Raw genomic sequence first — 19,514 nt, 5'->3', positions numbered from 1 at the left:
GTTATGCTCCCCAGCAATGGAAGCCCAGCTGAGGGAGGCAGGGAGGGCACAGCCATGAAGGATGAAAAGCTGGTGGGTGCCCCCTGCTCCAGCCCAGCTCAGTAACCAGCCAGCTGTAGCAGGCCAACCCCCTCCCCACTTACACAAGGAGAAGGCTTGCTCCTGAGGCATGTGGGGCAGCTCCCATGGCCTGCAGGGGGCAGCCACCTGCCACAGGGACCCCAAGGTGTCATGAGCAAGGGGGGAACCAGGTCCTGGCTGGCTGTTCACAAGTCTGGCCCAGTGAGCAGCACAGCCCTGCCAACTCTGGGCAGGTAAACAAGGCTCCTCCACAGGGAGCTTCCTCTGTGACCAGGCAGCACACCCTGCTCCAATATAAGTCTCTTTATACATCTTAGAGATATAAAAAGTACTAAAAATACCAATCCAGTTTACCCAAAGAAACTAGCTCAGAAGGATGGGGATTGAGGCTCTTTGCCCCCTGCCACGTCATTCCCCATCCCACTACCAAGACCTCCCCCAGGACGGGGAGAGGAAGGAGAGGGGTTAATGGGTGGGGGAGAAAAGACCCTCCCTCCAAAGGTCAGACGTCATCGGACAGCCCTGAGTGTCCCCCCCACTTTGCAGTGGGGTTACCCCAAATCCTTCCTGAATGGGGTAGGGGCTTGAGCAAGGGAACCTGTGCAGAGGGCTCCCGCTCAGGAGAGGCTGCCCCGACGCGGGTAGTAAAGCCCCCAGCAGAGCAGCATGAGCAGTCGCGCCCTGCAGCCGGCTCCGGTCTCCTTTCCCTGAGCAGCCGCTGCCGGCAGGGGTCTGATCTGCAGAAGGGATGAGGGCCTGTGAGAGCCAGCCCGGGTAGGAGAAGGCTGGTGGCCCCACCCCAGGGCGCCCTTTGGCCATCGATGCAGCAGCTAGGCTGGCCAGCAGGGAGGGCTGCGGGGCTCAGCCTTGCTGTGGGGGGGCAGCCCCAATACTGTGTTTTCCTTTAAAAACTGTTTTTTGGTACAAAATCAAAGGAGGGGGAGGGGAGCCCCTGCTCAGATCATGGCGATGCTCTCAGGGGTGCAGTTGAGGTGGGTGGAGGTGCTGCTGCCACCGGGCGACTTGCAGCCCCGGCTGCTGGCCCGCTGCAGCGCTGTCACCAGGGTGTCGGTGGAGACGGCCACAAAGTCGTAGGCGAAGGTGCCATAGAAGACCAGCATGTCGATGACGAAGACCCACTCGCAGACGGCCGCCAGGTGCTGCAGCAGGGGGCTCTCGTGGATGAAGAAGACACCGCCTAGAGGCTGGCTAAGGAAAGGCACCCACTGGGTGTGGCCTCAGCAGAGGGTGGAGTCACAGAGACCCCACTCCCCACCCTGCACACTGACTTGGAGTCCTGTGCGCCTCGCCTCTCCTCCCGCCCCAGCCATGGGGGGAAGGGCACCAGCTTCCCTCATTCCCCTCCCCCTGGGGACTGACTGCAGGCACCACCCCCATCCCCCCACTGCAGGAGGAGGGGAGGCATGCCAGAAGCCCCCTGGGCCAGCTCACACCTGGCATGACCCTTATGAGCCTTCCCTGCCCCCACGCCTGGGCAACCTCGAGCTCACTCCTCCCCGAGCCTGTCTGCAGGAGGTGCCCACAGGAAGGGTGATGTGGCTCTAGCCCCAGGCAAATGGGTATCTTTAACACTGTGCTGCCTGCAGGGTGGCACGCATAGCCCCTGATCACCAGTCTAGAAGCTGTGGGTACAGGTGAGACCTGGGGCAGGGGACCCTGCCATGTATCAGTACAGCAGGAGAGAGCCAGCCCCTAGCATGCCGGGGGCACCCTGGCACCAGGGAGGTCAGCCAGGCAGAGCTATAGAGAGCACCAAATGCCCAGCCCTTCCCAATGTCTGTGCTAGGCCGTCTCGTTTGGGGCACAGGGAGGGGCTGCCAGTTCGTAGCCTTTTCAACAGCAGACGTGGCCCCAGGTGATGCCTCTACCCTGCAGCAGGGAGAACCTGATGTTCTGCTCCAGCCCTGGGAACTACCCTGCTCTCAGAGGCTACGGGGGGACATCGGGCCCAGGGATTGAACCTGGGACTGCTGAGTTAGCTCAGACCAGCAGCATGCTCCCTGGGGCGGTCTGCAGGACACAGCCTTGCGGTTACCTAGGTGATGTTCATGGATGTTGAGTGGAGGGTTAGTGCCCCGTGCCTGCTGGGCAGCGAGGGAACCCGCAGCTGGAAGGATACTGAGGACGAGGGCGATTAAGGCCACGCCAGTGAGCGAGACGCGGAGGTGCGCCATCCAGCCGTCCAGGGCGCTGACAGCAGTGTGGTAGGTGAGGATGCACTGGAGGCAGACGAAGAGCAGCCCGGCCGGGAAGGCAATGCCCGCCCCAATGTAGTGCAGGGACTTGGCGTTGTCCACCTGGGCCAGAGGGAGGGACAACAGTGAGCCTGGGCCATTCCTGCCCCTCAGGCCCCCCTCCCAGTTCAACCTGGCTGGTCTCACACCATGGGAGCCCTGCACAACCCTCCCGTCCCAGGCTTGCTTTTTCTGCACCCCAGTAGCTCCTCCCATGCAGTGCTACTTCCCTATCACCTCATATGCCCCAGATATGCCCCACTCCACAGCTGCCAAGCCCCTTCCTCTCTTCTCACCCAGCCCTTCTGGTCTGGGGAGCTAGCATCTGTCCCGTCCTTCCCCCATGGCCAGACAGCCAGCAGCGTCCCCCCCAGCAAAGGGACATCACAGCTTAGGGGATGGAGGACAGGGGCCACGTGACACCCATGGGAGGAGAGGCTTAGGGTGCCAGGGCAAGAGAAGAGCCTGGCTCCTGCCCAGCCCACCTGGAAGTTGCCAACCACGATGAGGCCGGCAGCGTTGGTGCAGCCTGCGACAAGCGCCGTCGTGTTGACCCAGGAGCGGTGGCTCTGCTCAATCAGCTGCCCGTAGCGCAGGAAGCAGATCACCACCACTGCCGAGAGAGAGGCTGTTAGCAGGGCTGGGGGGCTACCTCCCCCCACACCCAGAGGACCCCAGCCACATCAGGAGCCATGGGGCACTTCCCCTCCAGGACTCCAGCTGCATGACTGGGCCATGGCTCTGATGTGATGTGTGTGGGGCTAGATCAGCTCCACCTCGCAGCCAGCTGGGGGAGGTGCCCCCAAGCCAGCTGTGCTCACAAACTCAGCCACAGCAAGGAGCCCTCACAGACCAGAGGGCCATTAACACCACTGAAACGAGGCACCTGGGGATTGCTCCTGGGACACTGCACCCCGTATTCTTCAGAGCGAGGATCATTCTGGCCCAATTCTGAGAGACCGTATACCAGATAAGGCATGTGAGGGGTCATTGGAAAGGTTCTGCTTTACCGAATATGATTATCCTACTTGTGTGCATGGATCATTTCTGTATCTGAAGTGCAAGATATTGACTGCGTATCTGTATTACAAATGTGTTTACACTTGGGGAATGCCTACTAGGGCAGTGGTTTTCAAACTTTCTGGGCACCCAGTTAAAGAAAATTGTTGATGCCTGTGGCCCAACAGAGCTGGGGATGAGGTGTTTGGAGTGTGGGAAGGGCTCAGGGCTGGGGCAAGGGGTTGGAGTGCAGGAGATGGCCCTGGGCTGGGGGTGCAGGCTCTGGGGTGGGGCCATGGATGAGGGGTTTGGGGTGCAGGAAGGGGCTCTAGGTTTAGGGGGAGCTCAGGGCTGGGCAGGGGATTGGGGCACAGGGTTACCTTGGGTAGCGTCAGGTCAGTGGTGCAGCAGGGGTGCTAAGGCAGGCTTCCTCCCTGTCCTGGCACTCCGGACTGCGCTGCACCTTGGAAGCAGCCAACAGCAGGTCCAGCCCCTAGGCAGAAGTGCACAAGTGGCTCCATACAGCTCTCGTCCACAGGCGCCACCTCTCCCCCAGCTCCCATTGGCTCGGAATGCAGAGCTGGTGCTTGGGGCGGGGGCACCAGTTAAAGCCCTGTGGCTCCCCCCCCGTCCTAGGAGGTGGACCTGCTACTGGCCGCTTCCGGAGCCGGTGTCAGAACAGGAAGGGATTAGCCTGTCTTAGCCAGGCAGCACCACTGATGGGACTTTTAACAATACTGGGTCACAACCTGCAGTTTGAAAATCACTTGTCTAGATGGCTGGCTGGGAAGGGCCCATTCAAATGAATGAATCATCAGGGAGAACAATAGGCCTTAGAAGGCGCTTATTCTCCACCTGAGGGTCTTCCTGAGGATGCTACAAATGGCATCTGAGCAATGGCTGCTGCGGCACTACAGGGATAGGTCACCTATCTTGGAATAGTGTTTTCCCACTGAAAGGCATGGGAACCAAGCTTGGGGACAAAGGGTTTCCACCATATGCAAAAGCTATTTAAGGCAGGGGAGTGACATCATCAGGGTTCTTCACTGACTTCCCCCAAGAGACTCTTGGAAACACCCGAGGAACAAAGACTGAACTGGGGGAAGTGCTGCACACAGGCTAGAGGGGCTTTTAAGCTGTAAGCAAGTGCAGCTGGCCCCTTAAGAATCTCTGCAGCCTTCTTGAACCATCACCTGGGGTGAGAAGTTGCTACTCATATCCAATCTCTTTACTATATTAAGCTTAGTTTCATGTTTGTTTGTTTGCTAGATAATGTGCTTTGATCTGTTTCCCCTATAATCACTTAAAATCTCTCTTTTCTAGTTAAAAAACTTGTTTTTGCTTTATCTAAAACCAGTGTGGGGGAGTCCTAACTTGGGGCAGAAAGCTGTTGCATATCCTTCTCTGCATTGAGGGAGGGAGCGATTTCATAAGCTTACACTGTACAAGTCTCTGTGCCATGCAAGATGGTATAATTTGGGGTTTACATTCTCAAGGGTGGGGTGTACTTGAGCAGCTGGGCAGTTCCTTAGCTGTAGAATCCCCCTACAGAGCTGATAGAATCATAGATTATTAGGGTTGGAAGGGACCTCAAGAGATCATCTAGTCCAACCAGCATATGTATGAACATAAGAGCAGCCATACTGGGTCAGACCAAATGTCCGTCTAGCCCAGCGTCCTGGCTTCTGACTGTGGCCTATGCCAGGTGCCCCAGAGGGAATGAACAGAACAGGGAATGATCAAGTGATCCAGCCCATTGCCCATTCCCAGCTTCTGGCAAACAGAGACTAAGGACAACATCCCTGCCCATCCTGCCTAATAGCCATTGATGGACCTATCTTCCATGAGTTATCTAGTTCTTTTTTGAACTCCATTAGTGTCTTGGCCTTGACAACATCCTCTGGCAAGGAGTTCCACAGGTTGTCTGTGTGCTGTGTGAAAAAAATACTTCCTTTTGTTTGTTTTAAACTCAATGCCTATTTTCATTTGGTGACCCCTCATTCTTGTGTTATGAGGAGTAAATAACACGTCTTTATTTACTTTCTCCACACCAGTCATGATTTTATAGACTTCTATCATATCCCCACCCTTAGCCATCTCTTTTCCAAGCTGAAAAGTTGCAGTCTGATTAATCTCTCCTCATACAGAAGCCGTTCCATACCCCTAATCATTTTTGTTGCCCTTTTCCAATTCCAATATATCTTCTCTGAGATGGGGCAACCTGCACACAGTATTTAAGATGTGAGTGTACCATGGATTTATAGAGGCAATATGATATTTTTTGTCTTATTATCTGTCCCTCTGTTAATGATACCCAACATTGTTAGCTTTTCTGATTGCGGCTGCACATGAAGCGATGTTTTTCAGAGAACTATTGCAATGATTCCAACATGGGTGGTAGGTAAACCCCTGGCTTGGGGAGGCTAGGACCCCCCAGCCATGCCCATTGTGTGCCCACCAGAACCCAGCCTGCACTCAGAGCACCGTGCCGCTGGGCCCGATCCCTGGCCAGCACGCCCCCCTGCCTGTGAAGGCACCTCCCGGCAGAGCTGCTGGCCCCAGCACTGGGTGGGCAGACAGCTCAGCTGGGGTGGGCCCGGGCCCAAGCCTGCCTGCCGCAGGGAACAGCAGGCATGGAGGTGGAGCATGGGCTGGGAACATCAGGCTGTTTGGGAAGAAAACGCCTTCCCATGCCTATGATACCCACCACCCATGGACTCCAAGATCTTTTTCTTGAGTGGTAACAGCTAATTTAGACCCCATCATTTTATATGTATAGTTGGGATTATGTTTTCCAATGTGCCCTACTTTGCATTTATCAACATTGAATTTCATCTGCCATTTTATTGCCCAGTCACCCAGTTTTGCAGATTCTGTAGTAGCTCTTCGTTAAGTCCAAAGCAGCCTGAGATCTTGAGTAGTTCTGTATCATCTGCAAATTTCACCACCTCACTGTTTACCCTTTTCCAGATGTTCAGCAGCTGGGTCTGTCCCTACGTGTATGTTTCCTGGAGCCTGGGAGAGGGCTTCCCACGCTAGTCACAGCAGTACTAGGTAAAGGAAGCCCAGACTGGTGGGTCAGAGGTACCCCAGTTCCAGGTGGCACCTGTGACGTTATGAGTCTGATCTAATATCTCCTTGAAAGATGACAGGGCCAGAAAGAGGTAATTAACTCACAGACTGACCTGACCCACGCGTGGGTGAACCTTAAGAACTGGTTAGGAATATCTGTAAATGAATAGAGCTTTAAAATGCAAGTCTGCGTTGTTAGAGATCTCAAGGGTAGATGTTTGTTCAGGTCTTGTGAGATAAGCAAACAAGTCTTGTCTATCACTATAGCTTTGATTCAAAGATCAAAAAAGGAATACTAACATATAGGAAGACACTTGAGTGAAATAGTATTGTCTATGTGTCTCTTTGAAGGTTGTGGTAACCTGTATCTGAACTGTTAAATGGATAAATTACCCTGTTTGCCCTAATTGCCAGGCTGTTTGGGAGAAGGAGTAAAGCCTATTGTTTTCTCAGGCCGAAAGGCTGCTGGAAACGTCTAAGAACCCTGGGACATGATCCTACTTGATCTCAGATCTGCTTTGGGTTTCAAGAGGGGAAAACCTTAAGCCATAAGGATTGAGATCCCCAGTCGTTGACTGGAACCACCTTGAATATGGACGTTGGACTATAACCTCTGGACTATTTCTAAAAGGACTTTTAGCAACTACAAGCTCATCTCTACTCTGTATCTGAACCTCAAGAATTGAATTCAAGTCTGTCTGTATATTGATCTTTTAACCAACACTTTTTTTTTTTTAATAAATTTTAGCTTAGTTAATAAGAATTGGCTAATAGTGTGTATTTTAGGTAAGATCTAAGTTGTAATTGGACCTGGGTATATGGCTCATCCTTTGGGATTGGAAGAACCTTTTCTTTTATATGATGAGAGAAGATTTTCAGGCATCATCATATCTGACGTGTGTGTCTGGACAGAGGCCTGAGGCTGGGCACATTAAGGGAACTGCATCGTTTAGACTTCTAAGTAACCAGTGAGGTACTACAGAAGCTGTTTTGAGCTAGCTTGATAAATCTAAGTATTGGAATAACCACCAGATTTTGGGGTTTGTCTGCCCCAGTTTGTTTGCAGTTCACCCTAATTGAGTGACCTCAGTTGGCTCCTACAGGCAGCACTGTCACAGCACCCCACAGGGAACCCATCATGCCCCCACTGTGCATATTGATAGTGACTGATGGGGAACCCCCCCACCCTCCCCCAATGGAAGGCCCCCAGAGCTCGAGGGGCTGCCTGAGCGCTGGAGCCTGTGGCAGGGGCATGCAGGGAGCCAGTGGAAAGCCTGCAGATGTTGATTGTGCCAGAGGAAGCTGTTCAGTCCCTTGCTATCTCATCTCTGAATCTGGGGGGGTCTATTAAATCAACTGCTTATTTTCACCCCCCACCAGCTTCCTAGTGTGCAGCCTGCATGGAGTGTCCCTCACAATGACTGGGGAGCTGGGTTCACACCTCTGGGGGTGACAAACCAGAGGCAAAAGTGTCTGGTAGTTAATAACTTAAGGGAGGCCAGGGGAACCTGCAGGGCAGTTGGAGTCACCATGAAAGGCCTAGCCAAGCCCATAGAAGCTAGGGTAAGACCTTTACACTTATGGGCTGGCTACGGGGGTGAGGGCTCTGAGCCACAGCAGCTCCTGAGGCCACAGGATTGGCAGTGACAGACCCACTATCTAGGCCAGGGGGATCCTGTGACGAAGTGGGGGGGTTCTTTTTTCCCCCCCCAATGGTTTTCATGCAGAGGGGGTGGGACTCAGTGTCCCCGGGTGTTACTGGTTTAATGAGGTGAGGGGAGAGGGAGTTTGTTGTTACAGAGGACTGGAGGGGGAGCTTGGTACCCCAGCCAATGGCCTGGAGAATGGAGACCCCAGTGGCTGAGGGGAGGCCCAGCTCAGGAGTCACAGCTGGTTCTGGCCTGTGGGAGGACAATGGGATGTAAAGAGAGGACCCTGGTGACCTGACCAGCCAGAGAACAAGAGAGAGGGAATGAAGCCCAGGTGACCCTGTTTACCTGGAAAGATGACAATGGACAGAGGCGGGGCCTGGGGCCAGTGATCTCAGATGCCCTGCTGGGAAGTGGGGGGTGGGGGCGCTCTAGGCTGGAGATGGGGAGCAGGCAGGGCCCACCTGGATGCAGTGGGACTGGGATGTGCTGTGCTGAGGGAGGCCAGGCCTGAGGCCCTGAGAGTTTCCTATGCTGTGTTCAGACACTCAATAAACCCCCCTGTTTTACACTGGCTAAGAGTCACTCCGGTCTAGAGAATAGGATTGCATTATTCCCTCTGGGAGTGGAGGCCCCAGGGGTCCAGAGCGAGGGGACTCCCTGAGGGGGCCCACGGCGAGAGACAGGCATGCTAAGGCTCAAGAGAGTGGGCTTGACCTGTGAGTCCATGACAACGTCCTCAGCATATCCCACAAGCACAACATTTTAAAACAGTTTCCAGCACTTCTGTTGCAAAGAAAACCTTCCAACCACCACTGAGCCACCCTGGGAAGGGAGCAGCCTGCTCTGTGCCCCGGTGGGGATCTGCTGCCTGCCCAGAGGGGAGGTTGGGCCCCAGTCCAATGCAGAGGCAGAGCTGGGGATAGAACACAGGGTCCCCTCTACAGAGCCAGATCAGCAAATGCAGCCCCAGATCTGTCCCCACAGCAGGGAGGCTTAGCCTGGTGCAGGCTACATAGCCAGCAGGCCACGGTTGTCGCAGGAGAGGTGCCCTCTGCACAGAGCGGCTTCTCAGCAGGCCAGGCGGGGTGGACACTTACCCATGAAAGCCCCGATGTTCCCAATAAGGCTGAAGAGGCAGCTCTCAGGGGGATACGTGCCACACTTACTGCAGGGCAAGGAGAAAGCAGTCAAAGCCAGGATATGATCAGAGCAGCACATGCTTTCCCCGGTGGGCATGAACCCCATCCAGCACTCCTCTGGGCTGGTCACCTCCCTGGCTCCTGTGCCCTTGCATGCCTCTGGGGCATGGTGACACTTTGGCACCCCAATAATCACCACTGTCATGTAATTATTCTGTTTTGCACAAAGTGTGCCTTGTGAGGGATCTAAGTCTTGATCTGCTCAACAGTAATATCTCGTTGCACTGTATGTGCTACCGGCATATGTGAAGTTGGGCTATGGAAACATGTTGTGAGGTTGAAAAACACCCACAAGCAGCTTTTCAGCTACAACAGTAAAAAGGCCAAACAATGTTAATGGCTTACTGAGGAAATGCACAAGCACCAGGATTACCCCAGGAACTGCGTGCAACAGAAACCTCTCCGAGATAGTCAGTTCCCATTGTGCAGTGCTGACCCAGGTCAGAGCAAGAGAGCTTTCCAGCAAGTGGGGGGACGATCTAAAAGAGGGGCAATGACAAAGTGAGGGGGCCTCACTCTTGACACCACCACACCTGGAAACACCTGACGAATAAAGACGGAACAGGGGGGAAGTGATGGTGCCAGGTTAAGGTATTTTTAGCCTGTGTATAAAAGCCTGAGAAAGCCAAACTGCAAAGCCAAGGCAGCTTGTGCCTTAAGAATCTGCCAGTCTGTTTATCACTCAAGGTGAGAATTTGCTAATTCATATCCTAGCTATCTAGTGTGTTAAGCTCAGTTTGTGGTTTGGTTTATTTGCTAGGTAACCTGCTTTGATCTGTTTGCGATCACTTACAATCTATCCTTCTGTAATTAATACACTTCTTTTAAGTTTTAATCTAAACCAGTGTGCAGGAAAAATCTCAGCTTGGTTACCACAAGTGTGCATGGTCCTCTTCATACTGAGGGAGCAGTGGACCAGGTATTAAACCCATATACTGGCCAGATTTGAGCAGGGCAGGACAGTACTGCTCTGGGGGCCTAGGCTGAGAAGCTGGCGTTCAAAAAGCCTGCATGTGACTGCGCCTGTGTGGATGCTGGTGAAACAGCAGGCTTGGAGGGCTCTGCAGCTTGTCACAGCAGCACAGAGTTAGTGGGAGCCCAGGCAGGTGGGTCAGAGGTTCAGTGGTACCCCAGCCCCAGATGGCACCCTGGGGGGAACCTGTCACACATGGCACATATTGCACCAGGCCCTGGGCCCCCACAAGTTGCGCTGCTCCCCATCCCCCTCCTTGACTCCCCTGCAACCATGCCACACATGCTGCATGTGACTTGGCATGATGCAATGCCACAGCTCAGTAGGAGCAGCGCCAGGTTTTTGCTGCCCTAGGCGGCAGCACTTCTGAGTATTCGGTGGCGGGGGTCCTTCTGCTCCGCATCTTTGGGGCACTTCGGCGGCAGGTCCCAGAGCGAGTGAAGGACCCGCCACTGAATTTCCGCTGAAGACCCAGAGCAGAAGGAACCCCCTGCCACCAAATTTCCACCAAGGGTGCCAAAATGCCACCCCCTCAAATGCTGCTGCCCTAGGCAACCGCCTAAGCTTGCCTAGTGGAAATGCCAGCCCTGCAGCTCAGGGGTGAGCTGGCTGGTTTGCACTGCTGCCCCCAGCAGGGTGGGATCAGGCCTGTGGGTGCCCACCTGGGCCCCCCAGTGGTGGGTTGAGTGGCCCACAGCACCATCTCCCTGTTGCACACAGGCAGCTTGGCCATGGCTCATTCCAGCACATGCTGCCAGAGGGCTCCAGGCGCCTGGCACTTCCAGAGAGTCCAGCAAACAGCCACTACAGCACCCTGCCCCCAGCCCTGAGTGATACATGGAGGCAGGGAAGCAGGCAGCAAGGGGAGCCTGACAGCGAGGCTGGGGCTGTGTCATAAACAGATAGCTAAGGGTTAATGTCTCTTTCACCTGGAAAGCGGTAACAAACAACACCTGACCAGAGGACCAATCAGGAAACAAGATACTTTCAAATCTCAAGGGAGGGAAGTTTTGGGTGTGGGTCCTTTGTTCTGTGTCTGTGTGCTCTCTAGGCTCTGAGGGTGATCACACTATCTCCAGGCTCTCTAATCTTCTGTTTCCAAGTTGTAAGTACAGATAGAAAAACAATATAGGTTTTTACATTGTTTTCTGTATTTGCAAGTGTGTAGTTTGCTGGAAATGTTTAAATTGTATTTTTTCTGAATAAGGCTGTTTATTCATTTTTTATAAGTTAACAGACCCTGTAATATTTTCATCTTGATTACAGAGACGATTTTTATGTCTTTTCTTTCTTTTTATTAAAAGCTTTCTTTTTAAGACCTGTTTGATTTTCTTTTCTAGTTGAGGCTCAAGGGGATAGGAATCTCTGTGCCAGGATTACTGTCTCTCTCAGGGAAAGACTGGGAGGGGGAAAAAGAAGGAGGGGGGAAGGTGAATTGTCCTCTCTGTTTTGTAATTCAAGGAGTTTAAGTACAGTAATCTTCCAGGGTAACCCAGGGAGGGGAAGCCTGGGAGGAGGTAAAGAGGGGGGAAGGGAAGTGGGTTATTTCCCTTTGTTGTGAGACTCAAGGCATCTGCGTCTTGGGGTCCCCAGGGAAGGTTTTGGGGAGACCAGAGTGTACCAGGCACTGGAATTCCTGGTTGGTGGCAGTGCTACAGGATCTAAGCTGGTAATTAAGCTTAGAGAATTCATGCAGGTAACCAAATTTTGGACGCTAAGGTTCAGATTTGGGAATTATACCTTATGACAGGCTGCCCTGGGGTGAGGGAGCTGTGAAGCTCTCTCACTTAGGGCAGAGGGTGCAGCTCCTTTGGCCCCATGTAAGCTCCTCAGGGTGGGATACAGCCCCTAGCACGATGGGCCCCAGGTACCACTCACACCAACCCCCCCTTCAGCCTCACCTGATCAGAGGCACATCTTCCAAGGTGCAGCAGCTTTTGGGGTAGCCATGCTTGGCAGGGCTGGAGGAGCATGACTCGTTGTAGGACCTGAAACCAATTGGTAAGCGGGGAGGAGGGGGATGAAAGGGGCCAGAACAGCATGGGGGGAGGGGGAGTTAGGAACAGACATAGGGGGCAGGAGCAACTGACCTCTGCCCTGCTGCTTCCCAGATCAGTGGTATAGTCTGTATTACCCACCCCTGGGCATGGTGCCCTCCATACACAGGAGAGACCATAGGCGCTCCTCTCCCTGTCCTGGGGGCCTGGAGACATGGCCCCACCTCCCCAGAAGCCCTGGCACCCTCCCCTGGCAGCATAGAGGGACTGCTTCCCCCACCATGGGCCTTTCTAACATGGCTGCCGCCAGGCCCCACATACTAGGCAAGGGAAGGTTACAGTCAGGTAGCTGGTGCTCTGGACCATCCTGGGCACCCCCTGCTCCCCTCATCCCAGGGGCAGCACTCTGGATCCAGGCCAAGGAGCTGGATCGGAGCGGGGGGAGGGGGGACTAGCCCCAGAGCCTGATTGTACTGGTTAGAGATTAGGTACACTGCAACTGGCCAGGGCAAGGAAGGAAGCAGGTGGGGCTGCAGCATCTGGCAGGAGATGCCTGCGCACTGCCAGCCACGGGGGCTGCTGCTTACCAGTTCTCGACGGGGCACACGTGGTGGTTCATCACTGCCATGGCGTACCTGCGAGGAGTAGAGCCAGGGTCATCACACCTGAACTAGCAAGGGAAATTAATGCACCTACCCGGCCTCCTGCCCCATAGGAGCCTTCTCATCTCCCCAGCCTCTGGAGCAGGGGAGCCTAACTTAAGAACCCCTTGAGAGGCATCCCGTGTCCACAGCCAAGCCTTGAGTAATGGTGCCATCTCCAGACAGGTGCCCTGAAGAGCCTAGGGAGTGCTGGGAATGGACACAGCACCAGGAAGGCCAGCTCACTGAGGCTGAGACCTGCAGTGTGATCCACACCCACTACCCATGGGAAGCCCCCCACCCAGCCCACCTGGGGGTACATGACACAGGCCCTGCCCATTGGGTCACGCAGGCCAAATACCTAGCTACCTCTGTCCCCTAGCACCACCACACTCACCCCTGCAAACCCCTCCAGGGACACAAGCCAGTGCCCTGCCCAGCGAGCTGCTCGGCTCACACTGCTGGGGGAACCAAACGGCTCCATTCTTTGGTGCTTGTTGCAGCGCTGGCAGCCAGGGGCTCCGTAGCCAATGCCGCGTGCAGGGCTCTGCTCTGAAGAGCGACCGGCCACGGCACTGGGGAGCTCAGTCTTTGCCCCCCAAGTAAGTCTCCATTAAGGAGCCTTGGGTCACAGGAGCAGAGACCAATTTTTCCTAACCTCTGCAAACGCTGGGATCTTCCCTCACTGGCTTCCGCCCTGCATGGTGATGGGGTGCACACAGGTCTCCAAATGGCTCGGCCCCTCGCTGCCTGATGCTGCCCAGGGAGCAGCCCCTGCCATGGGTGGTATCTCCGCAGGGTTAAGGGGAGTTATGAGAGGGCACTGGGCTCAGCAGGACCATCCCCCTCAAATCCTCCTTTTGGGGAGCAGAACGGCACTAGAACGAGGACTGGGATCTGCTTGGCTTCGCAGCACACCCGATACCAGAGCACGTGCCCCAGGACGTTTCAGAGCACGGCCATGCATGAGCTAGGGCAGAGGGGAAGTGGAAGTATTGTGAGTCGGCTTCTCCTGCCGCTCCCAGGTGTCACCTTCAGAAAGACCAAGTGGGAGGGCTGGAAAGTTACGAGCAATTTGAGAGGTCCCCAACTTTCCCCATAGTCCCTAGTCCCCCAGCAGCATGACAGCTTGGATCAGCCTGGTATCTGGGCCGCTGGTGGAGCGACGCACACTCGGACAGGGGAGCCAAGCCAAGCCAAGCAGCAGCCAGGGCGACATGAAGGAACGTGCCCTTCATCCCGCCACGTTTGGCTGTTTAGCTTCAACAGCCGCCTTCGATGTCAGCGCAGGGACAAGCCCTTCTCCCTGGGCTCCAGCCAGTCACCACAGAACCTGTGCCAAGAACATCCACATTCCCAGCCCCAATCCCACCCCCACAATCCCAGGAAGGACTGCCTTGGGGGAGAGATTGGCTCCCCGGTGCAGAAGGGTGGAACAGCCCGTTTGTTGCCCTGGGTGAGGGGGCACTGCCCCAGCTGCCCATCATGCTAGAGCAAAGAGCACCATGGTGGTGGCAGGGAGGGGCTGCTCCTGGGGTCTGAGGGCACCAACTCAAAGCCGTGATCCAGGCTGGCAGGCCAGTGGGCATGTGGGCCAGGAGCTTTTCCGTGGGGAGCAGATTTGGGGCAGTTTGAAGGCACAGCAGTGCCACCGCCATGACTCCTTGTGGAGCCCGGACTCCTGCACTAGCAAGGCTGGGGCACTACGGTTTGATAGCCTGGCTTAAGTGAGCATGAGAAAGACCTGGGAGCTGGCAGGGGAGGGGCAGCAGAATTCCCAGCCTGTGACTCCCTCCCCACTCCATCACTATCCCCACTCCTACCTGAGCAGGGCATGTGCAGCACTGCAGGGATAAAGGGCTGAGTCTTGTGTCCACGCTGCTCGAGGCAGCCAGGCCTGGCTCTTTCCCGGTGCCTGTGGAGACCTGCGCTCCTTGCCCAGGACCCTATATGGTCAGAGGTCACCTGACAGGCAAAGTCAGGGGCAAACTACTCTGAGGAGCCTCCAGCCGCCTTTACTCCCCTGCCCCCACCACCTGGTGCAGAGCTGCCCCCAGCACAGCCCCCTCCCCAATACATCCTTATATTGGAGGAGCAGATGGGGTTGACCTTGATGGCCGGGCCTCACAGTGCACCTGCCAGCACCCCCCAGCTGAGGGCCCTGTCTCTGCCCTGCTCTCACCAGGCCCTGCTTCCCATCAGGGTCCTGAGTCCTCACCTGCAGTAACAGCCAGTGAGAGCAGCTGGTGCTGAGCCCTGGCAGGGCCCCCCCCGACCCCTGCGCCCCTCTGAGCTTCTGCCACTCCAGACAGGGCCAAACTGGCACAGCCTCCCCACTCGCCGCAACACCTGAATGGCTCCGGGAGAGCATGTGTGTTTTGGGGGGGCAGGGCTTTCACCAACCCCAGGGGCAGCTGGGGGTGAGATATAGGGGGCTCTGAGCTACCCTCTGTGTAACTGCACAAGCCCCTGGTCGCCATCTATAATGAATTCTCACCTCCCTGCCTTTAACCAAGCTGTCACTTCACTGCTGAGGTCCCAGGGCAGGGCTGGAGCCATCAGCAACAACAGCTGGCTATTCTAAGCACCCAGTGTGCACAAGAGCCTCCCAGGGGCAGGGATGGGGTCCCAGAAGGCCGGCAGGCTGGCCAGCCTGCCCCAGTGGGCTCTGTGGAGACCTCATGGGGCAGGGGGCCCTGCAGGTGAGGCAGTAGCCAGATCCAGGGGATTACGCCTAGGTTAGCACTCTGCATCTGAATTCCCATCTGTTTCGTGGGCAGCTTTGCAAGGCCACCCACCCCCAATCCTGCCCCCTAGCACCGGCAGCCCCCAGGGGCTCCCCTCCTGCAGAGGGGCACTGAGCCCAACATAGTTTGGGGTGACCCTGGCTCTGCCCATGTAGATGAGGACAAGGGTCCCCCCGGTGGCTGGAGCCTGATACTGCAGGGTGAGTTAGGGACACACCGGGGCTCTCTCAGAGATGAGGACAAGGGCAGCTGTTGTCAAGGCAGCCGTGCTGAGGACTGTGGGAGACACGCCAGTCCCACCTTGGGGAGGATTAGGAGAGGGACCCCACTCAGCTCCACTAGCATCTAGGTCTGCCTGAAAACACACTGGCCGGTAGCTCCCCATCACTGGGAGGGGGTGGGTAAGTGCCAGAGGGCTGTACCCACGGAAGCACTGAACTGCACTCCTTAGGAGTGGCCGTCAGTGGACCCTTTGCTGCCCTGGGTTGGAACACAGACCTCGAGCCGCTCAACCTGCAGGAAGTCCCGTTCTGGGCTCGTAAGGCCAGTCCTGAAGCCAAACTCAGCAGACACCACAGGTCAGACACAAGAATGCTGAGCCCTGTAGTGACCACCACTTACCAGGTGCAAAGGAGATCCAGTTAACCCTCCTCTCAGGCTCCCATGTCAGACACAGGCCAAGGGGCTACAGCAAGGGGAATGCACTGAAGTGTAAGTGGCAGGATATTGCCAGGCTCCATGAGCTGGGAGCCATAGTTACCTGTGGGCTGGCCAACTGAGGATTCACCATACAGCTTATGCCAGTTTGATGCCCTGATCATGGAGGGAGAGGGCTCAGAGAGGACCCAGAAGTGCCCCCAGCACTGGAATACTGGTATCTGCACCTCCCAAAGGAAACGCTCCCAATCCCACCTCACCTTTCTATTTTCCCCACCCTATCACAAAGCAAACCTCAGTGCTCACTCCATGACCCCCACCAACACACCAGACAGCGGCCACCCTGGAGCCTGAGCTGGGCTGGGGACACACCAAAGAGCCGCCAACCAGTTACCCCAGGAGGGGGCAGAACTGGAGTGAATCCAAGACTCAAGTAAAACATGGTAGCAACAATCAGTTCATAGCATAGGAGGCTACTAAAGGGAGGGGCTGTTAGCCCACAGAGAGGCAGGAACCTGCCCTTCACTGGATTCAAAGTCACTTTGTTTTGGGCTTAGACTGTCAGAGGAAGCAGCCCATGGACTAGCCACCCAATTTCATGACTATTGGAGCACCTCATTCATTAGTCAGATCCCAGCCCCCATTGGTTAGCCCAGCCCAACCCTCCCCACATCACTACACAAACCAGAGCAAAGTTGCTGCTTACACGATCCATATCCCGGTGATGGAGAAGGTGGACAGGCTAATGGGGAGGATGATCCAGGCTGTCATTAGTGAGTCCAGATACGGAACATGTGTATGGGGGGGGGGGGGGGGGCTTAGAGATAAGGTGGGAAAGGAAGGGAAAAGGAGGGATGGGTGGGCACCAGCTACAACCCAAGGTCTCCACTTGGAACCATCAGAAGGTACCTGCCTGGAAGAGAGAGAGAGAGGTGCCAATGTCAACCAACAGCAGCCAGACCTACTGTTACACAGTGGGGGCAGGGGTGTCATCACTACCTTGGAGCCCCTCAGGCTCAGGGGCAGCTCCAGGCCCCAGCACGCCGACGGCAGGCAGGCTGCATTCAGTGGCATGCCTGCGGAGGGTCTGCTGGTCCCACAGCTTCGGCGGACCTCCCACAGGGGACTTCGGCGGCCCTCCCGCAGGGGATGCCTGCGGGAGGTCCACCGAAGCCGCGGGACGAGCAGACCCTCCGGAGGCAAGCCGCCAAAGGCAGCCTGCCTGCTGGCCGTGATTGGGACAGCAAGATGCCTAGAGACGCCCTTGCTCAGGTTGGGACTGTTTTCCTCTTTAACAGCCACATTCCTTGGAAAGCAGGTGTCCATCATCCCACACACTGACCCAGGAATCCCCAGGCCTACCCTCTGGCTCTAGCCAATGCACACACCACCTCTGCTCTCCCATCAAATCCCTGGTAGCACTACAAAGCCCTCCCCCACTCACTCCTAACTTTTCAGTTAGGGCACAATGCGTGTCAATGCTGGGACACATGGTAAGTGTCAGAGGATGACAGCAGGCAGTTATTCCTGACCATGCTTCCATCAGGGCAGGGAAACCCTCTTGGGCACAGGGCAGTTGCAGATTCTTCCAGCCCAGCCTTCCCCTGTGCTCCTGGGTGCTCCCCCACTTCGTGCTACAGCTGCATTGCCGCATTCTGATACAACACCCCCCTCCCGCTGACACAGCCCCCCTGCCACTAAGCCACACCCCCACCTCAAAGCTACAGGTACCCCACACCCCCATTCTCTTTCCAGCTCCTTGTGCACTTCCAGCCCAGGAAGCAGGACATTCGCTTCTCCCACATGCCGCTGGATTCAAAGCCAAAAGTCCAACTTAGCTGCCATCCCTGGCCCTGTTGCTTAGCATCCTCCCCATGCACTGTCCAGGGGCTCAAGAACACGGGACTTTCTAGCACTCGCTCCTCCCTTGCATGGGACTTGGGCTGGCTATGCAGCCCTGGAGAACAAAGCTCTCCCCATAGCAGGGGGTGCAGAGATAACGACTCTCTCTCCCCATCCCCTTGGCCTGGAGGGACCCCGCCTAGCAATGAGACTGGAATTCAGCTTCCAGGGCCCAGCCCTTTCCGATCGGCGGCCACGAGGGGACGGCGATTTACCTGACGAGATAGGTCCTGGTAGCCCCTAGGGCCACACACCCCAAGGCTTCACGTCCCAGCCACGTAGCAGGGTTACGGGCCAGGGGCAGCAACATTTCATTCATCCCGCACCTCCGGGCCGCCGCCAGCGCTGGATCCCCCCGGGTTTCCCAGGTCATTCCGGCAAAGCCGGCCCCGACCCCCCGCTGCCGGATTCCAGGGGCTGGTGCAGCAGGGACCCCGCAGAGCTGCCAGCGCTGGGGCGGAGGGGGAGGTCCCGGCTTCTCCATCCAGGGGCGGGCAGCGCCCGCGCCCACCCAGTGCCCCCGGAGCGAGGTCGGACAGACGGGAGCCCGCACCGCCCTGGCTCGCGAGCTCACAAACCCGGGGGGACTCAGGCGTGTGGAGGGACCCGGGCTGGGCCGGCTCTCACAGGGGGAAGGAGGTCTCTCTTACCCGCTCCCCTCCGCAGCCTCCCGTCCCAGCCCCACCACGCCGCGGCTGCCGGCTCCACACGGACCTTTAACTGGCCAGCCCGGCCCCGCCCCTGCTCAGCTGACAAGGCGGGCAAGGCCCGACGGGAGCTGTCGTTTCCGAGCCACCCCAGCGGAGGACTACAACTCCCGCCATGCAGCGCGAAGCGACCACTGCCGGGACGGGTCGAGCGCCCGGCCACGCCCTCCCTCACAATAGAATGGACGGGGGCTGGGGCAGAGCTCTATCGGACGGGGCGGGGCTTCTACGACGGACTGGGGTCCTTGAGAAGGGCAGGGGGGGGGTTACGTTTGAATCTGGCTGGACTGACCCATCTCTGAGATGGGGAGGGGGTCAAAGTTCCCCCTCCCTCGGGAATTCCTGTGTTGCAGGTTCGAGTCCTGTCCTCAGCACAGGTCTAGGGGGGCACAATACTGGGGGTTCCCTGGTCAGGGCCAAGGGTCCTGCCATGGGTCCAAGTCCTGAATTAGGGGTCCCAGCTCGGGGTCCAGATCCTGGCTCTAGGCTGAGTCCAGGCCTTGGGAGGTCTGAGCTCAGGAACCTGGGCTGCAGCCAGAGGGGTGGGGGGTGTTCATATCCCATGCGGATTCAGGAAAAGGAGGAGCAGATATTACCACAGAGCAGGTGTGGGCTGCATAGGGCTGGTGCCC

At 56.5% G+C, this 19,514-nt stretch overlaps 1 protein-coding gene across 2 annotated transcripts; it reads right to left on the bottom strand.

Moving 5' to 3' along the window:
- Positions 1–369: 369 nt before the first annotated feature.
- On the bottom strand, positions 370–18,905 carry TMEM150A (transmembrane protein 150A). Of its 2 annotated transcripts, none has more exons than XM_032790328.1 (8): positions 18,826–18,905; positions 16,980–17,186; positions 12,816–12,863; positions 12,133–12,219; positions 9,157–9,224; positions 2,822–2,949; positions 2,222–2,399; positions 370–1,279 (listed from the first exon to the last, which is right to left on the bottom strand). In XM_032790328.1, exons 2-8 carry the CDS (start codon positions 17,042–17,044, stop codon positions 1,038–1,040), a joined length of 816 nt encoding a protein of 271 aa, XP_032646219.1. In that variant the 5' UTR covers positions 17,045–17,186; positions 18,826–18,905; the 3' UTR covers positions 370–1,037. The 2 variants fall into 2 exon arrangements, with proteins under 2 accessions (XP_032646219.1, XP_074918820.1); XM_075062719.1 differs by lacking the exon at positions 18,826–18,905 and adding an exon at positions 16,238–16,301 and having other exon boundaries at positions 16,980–17,063.
- Positions 18,906–19,514: the final 609 nt, after the last annotated feature.

This window comes from Chelonoidis abingdonii, chromosome 2 (assembly GCF_003597395.2).
Source record: "Chelonoidis abingdonii isolate Lonesome George chromosome 2, CheloAbing_2.0, whole genome shotgun sequence".
In the NCBI taxonomy this organism is placed as follows: Eukaryota; Metazoa; Chordata; order Testudines; family Testudinidae; genus Chelonoidis; species Chelonoidis abingdonii.
The sequence above is the reverse complement of the archived record's forward strand: the minus strand, read 5'-3'. Positions and strand labels throughout refer to the sequence as shown.

Excerpts from the sequence above, each read along its gene's own strand:
- TMEM150A (XM_032790328.1), bottom strand. The coding sequence starts at position 17,044 with ATGACAGCCTGGATCATCCTCCCCATTAGCCTGTCCACCTTCTCCATC. Across the intron at positions 12,864-16,979 it reads ATCACCGGGATATGGATCGT|GTACGCCATGGCAGTGATGA; the intron begins GTAAGCAGCAAC and ends TACTCCTCGCAG. Across the intron at positions 2,950-9,156 it reads GAACATCGGGGCTTTCATGG|TGGTGGTGATCTGCTTCCTG; the intron begins GTAAGTGTCCAC and ends CTCTCTCGGCAG.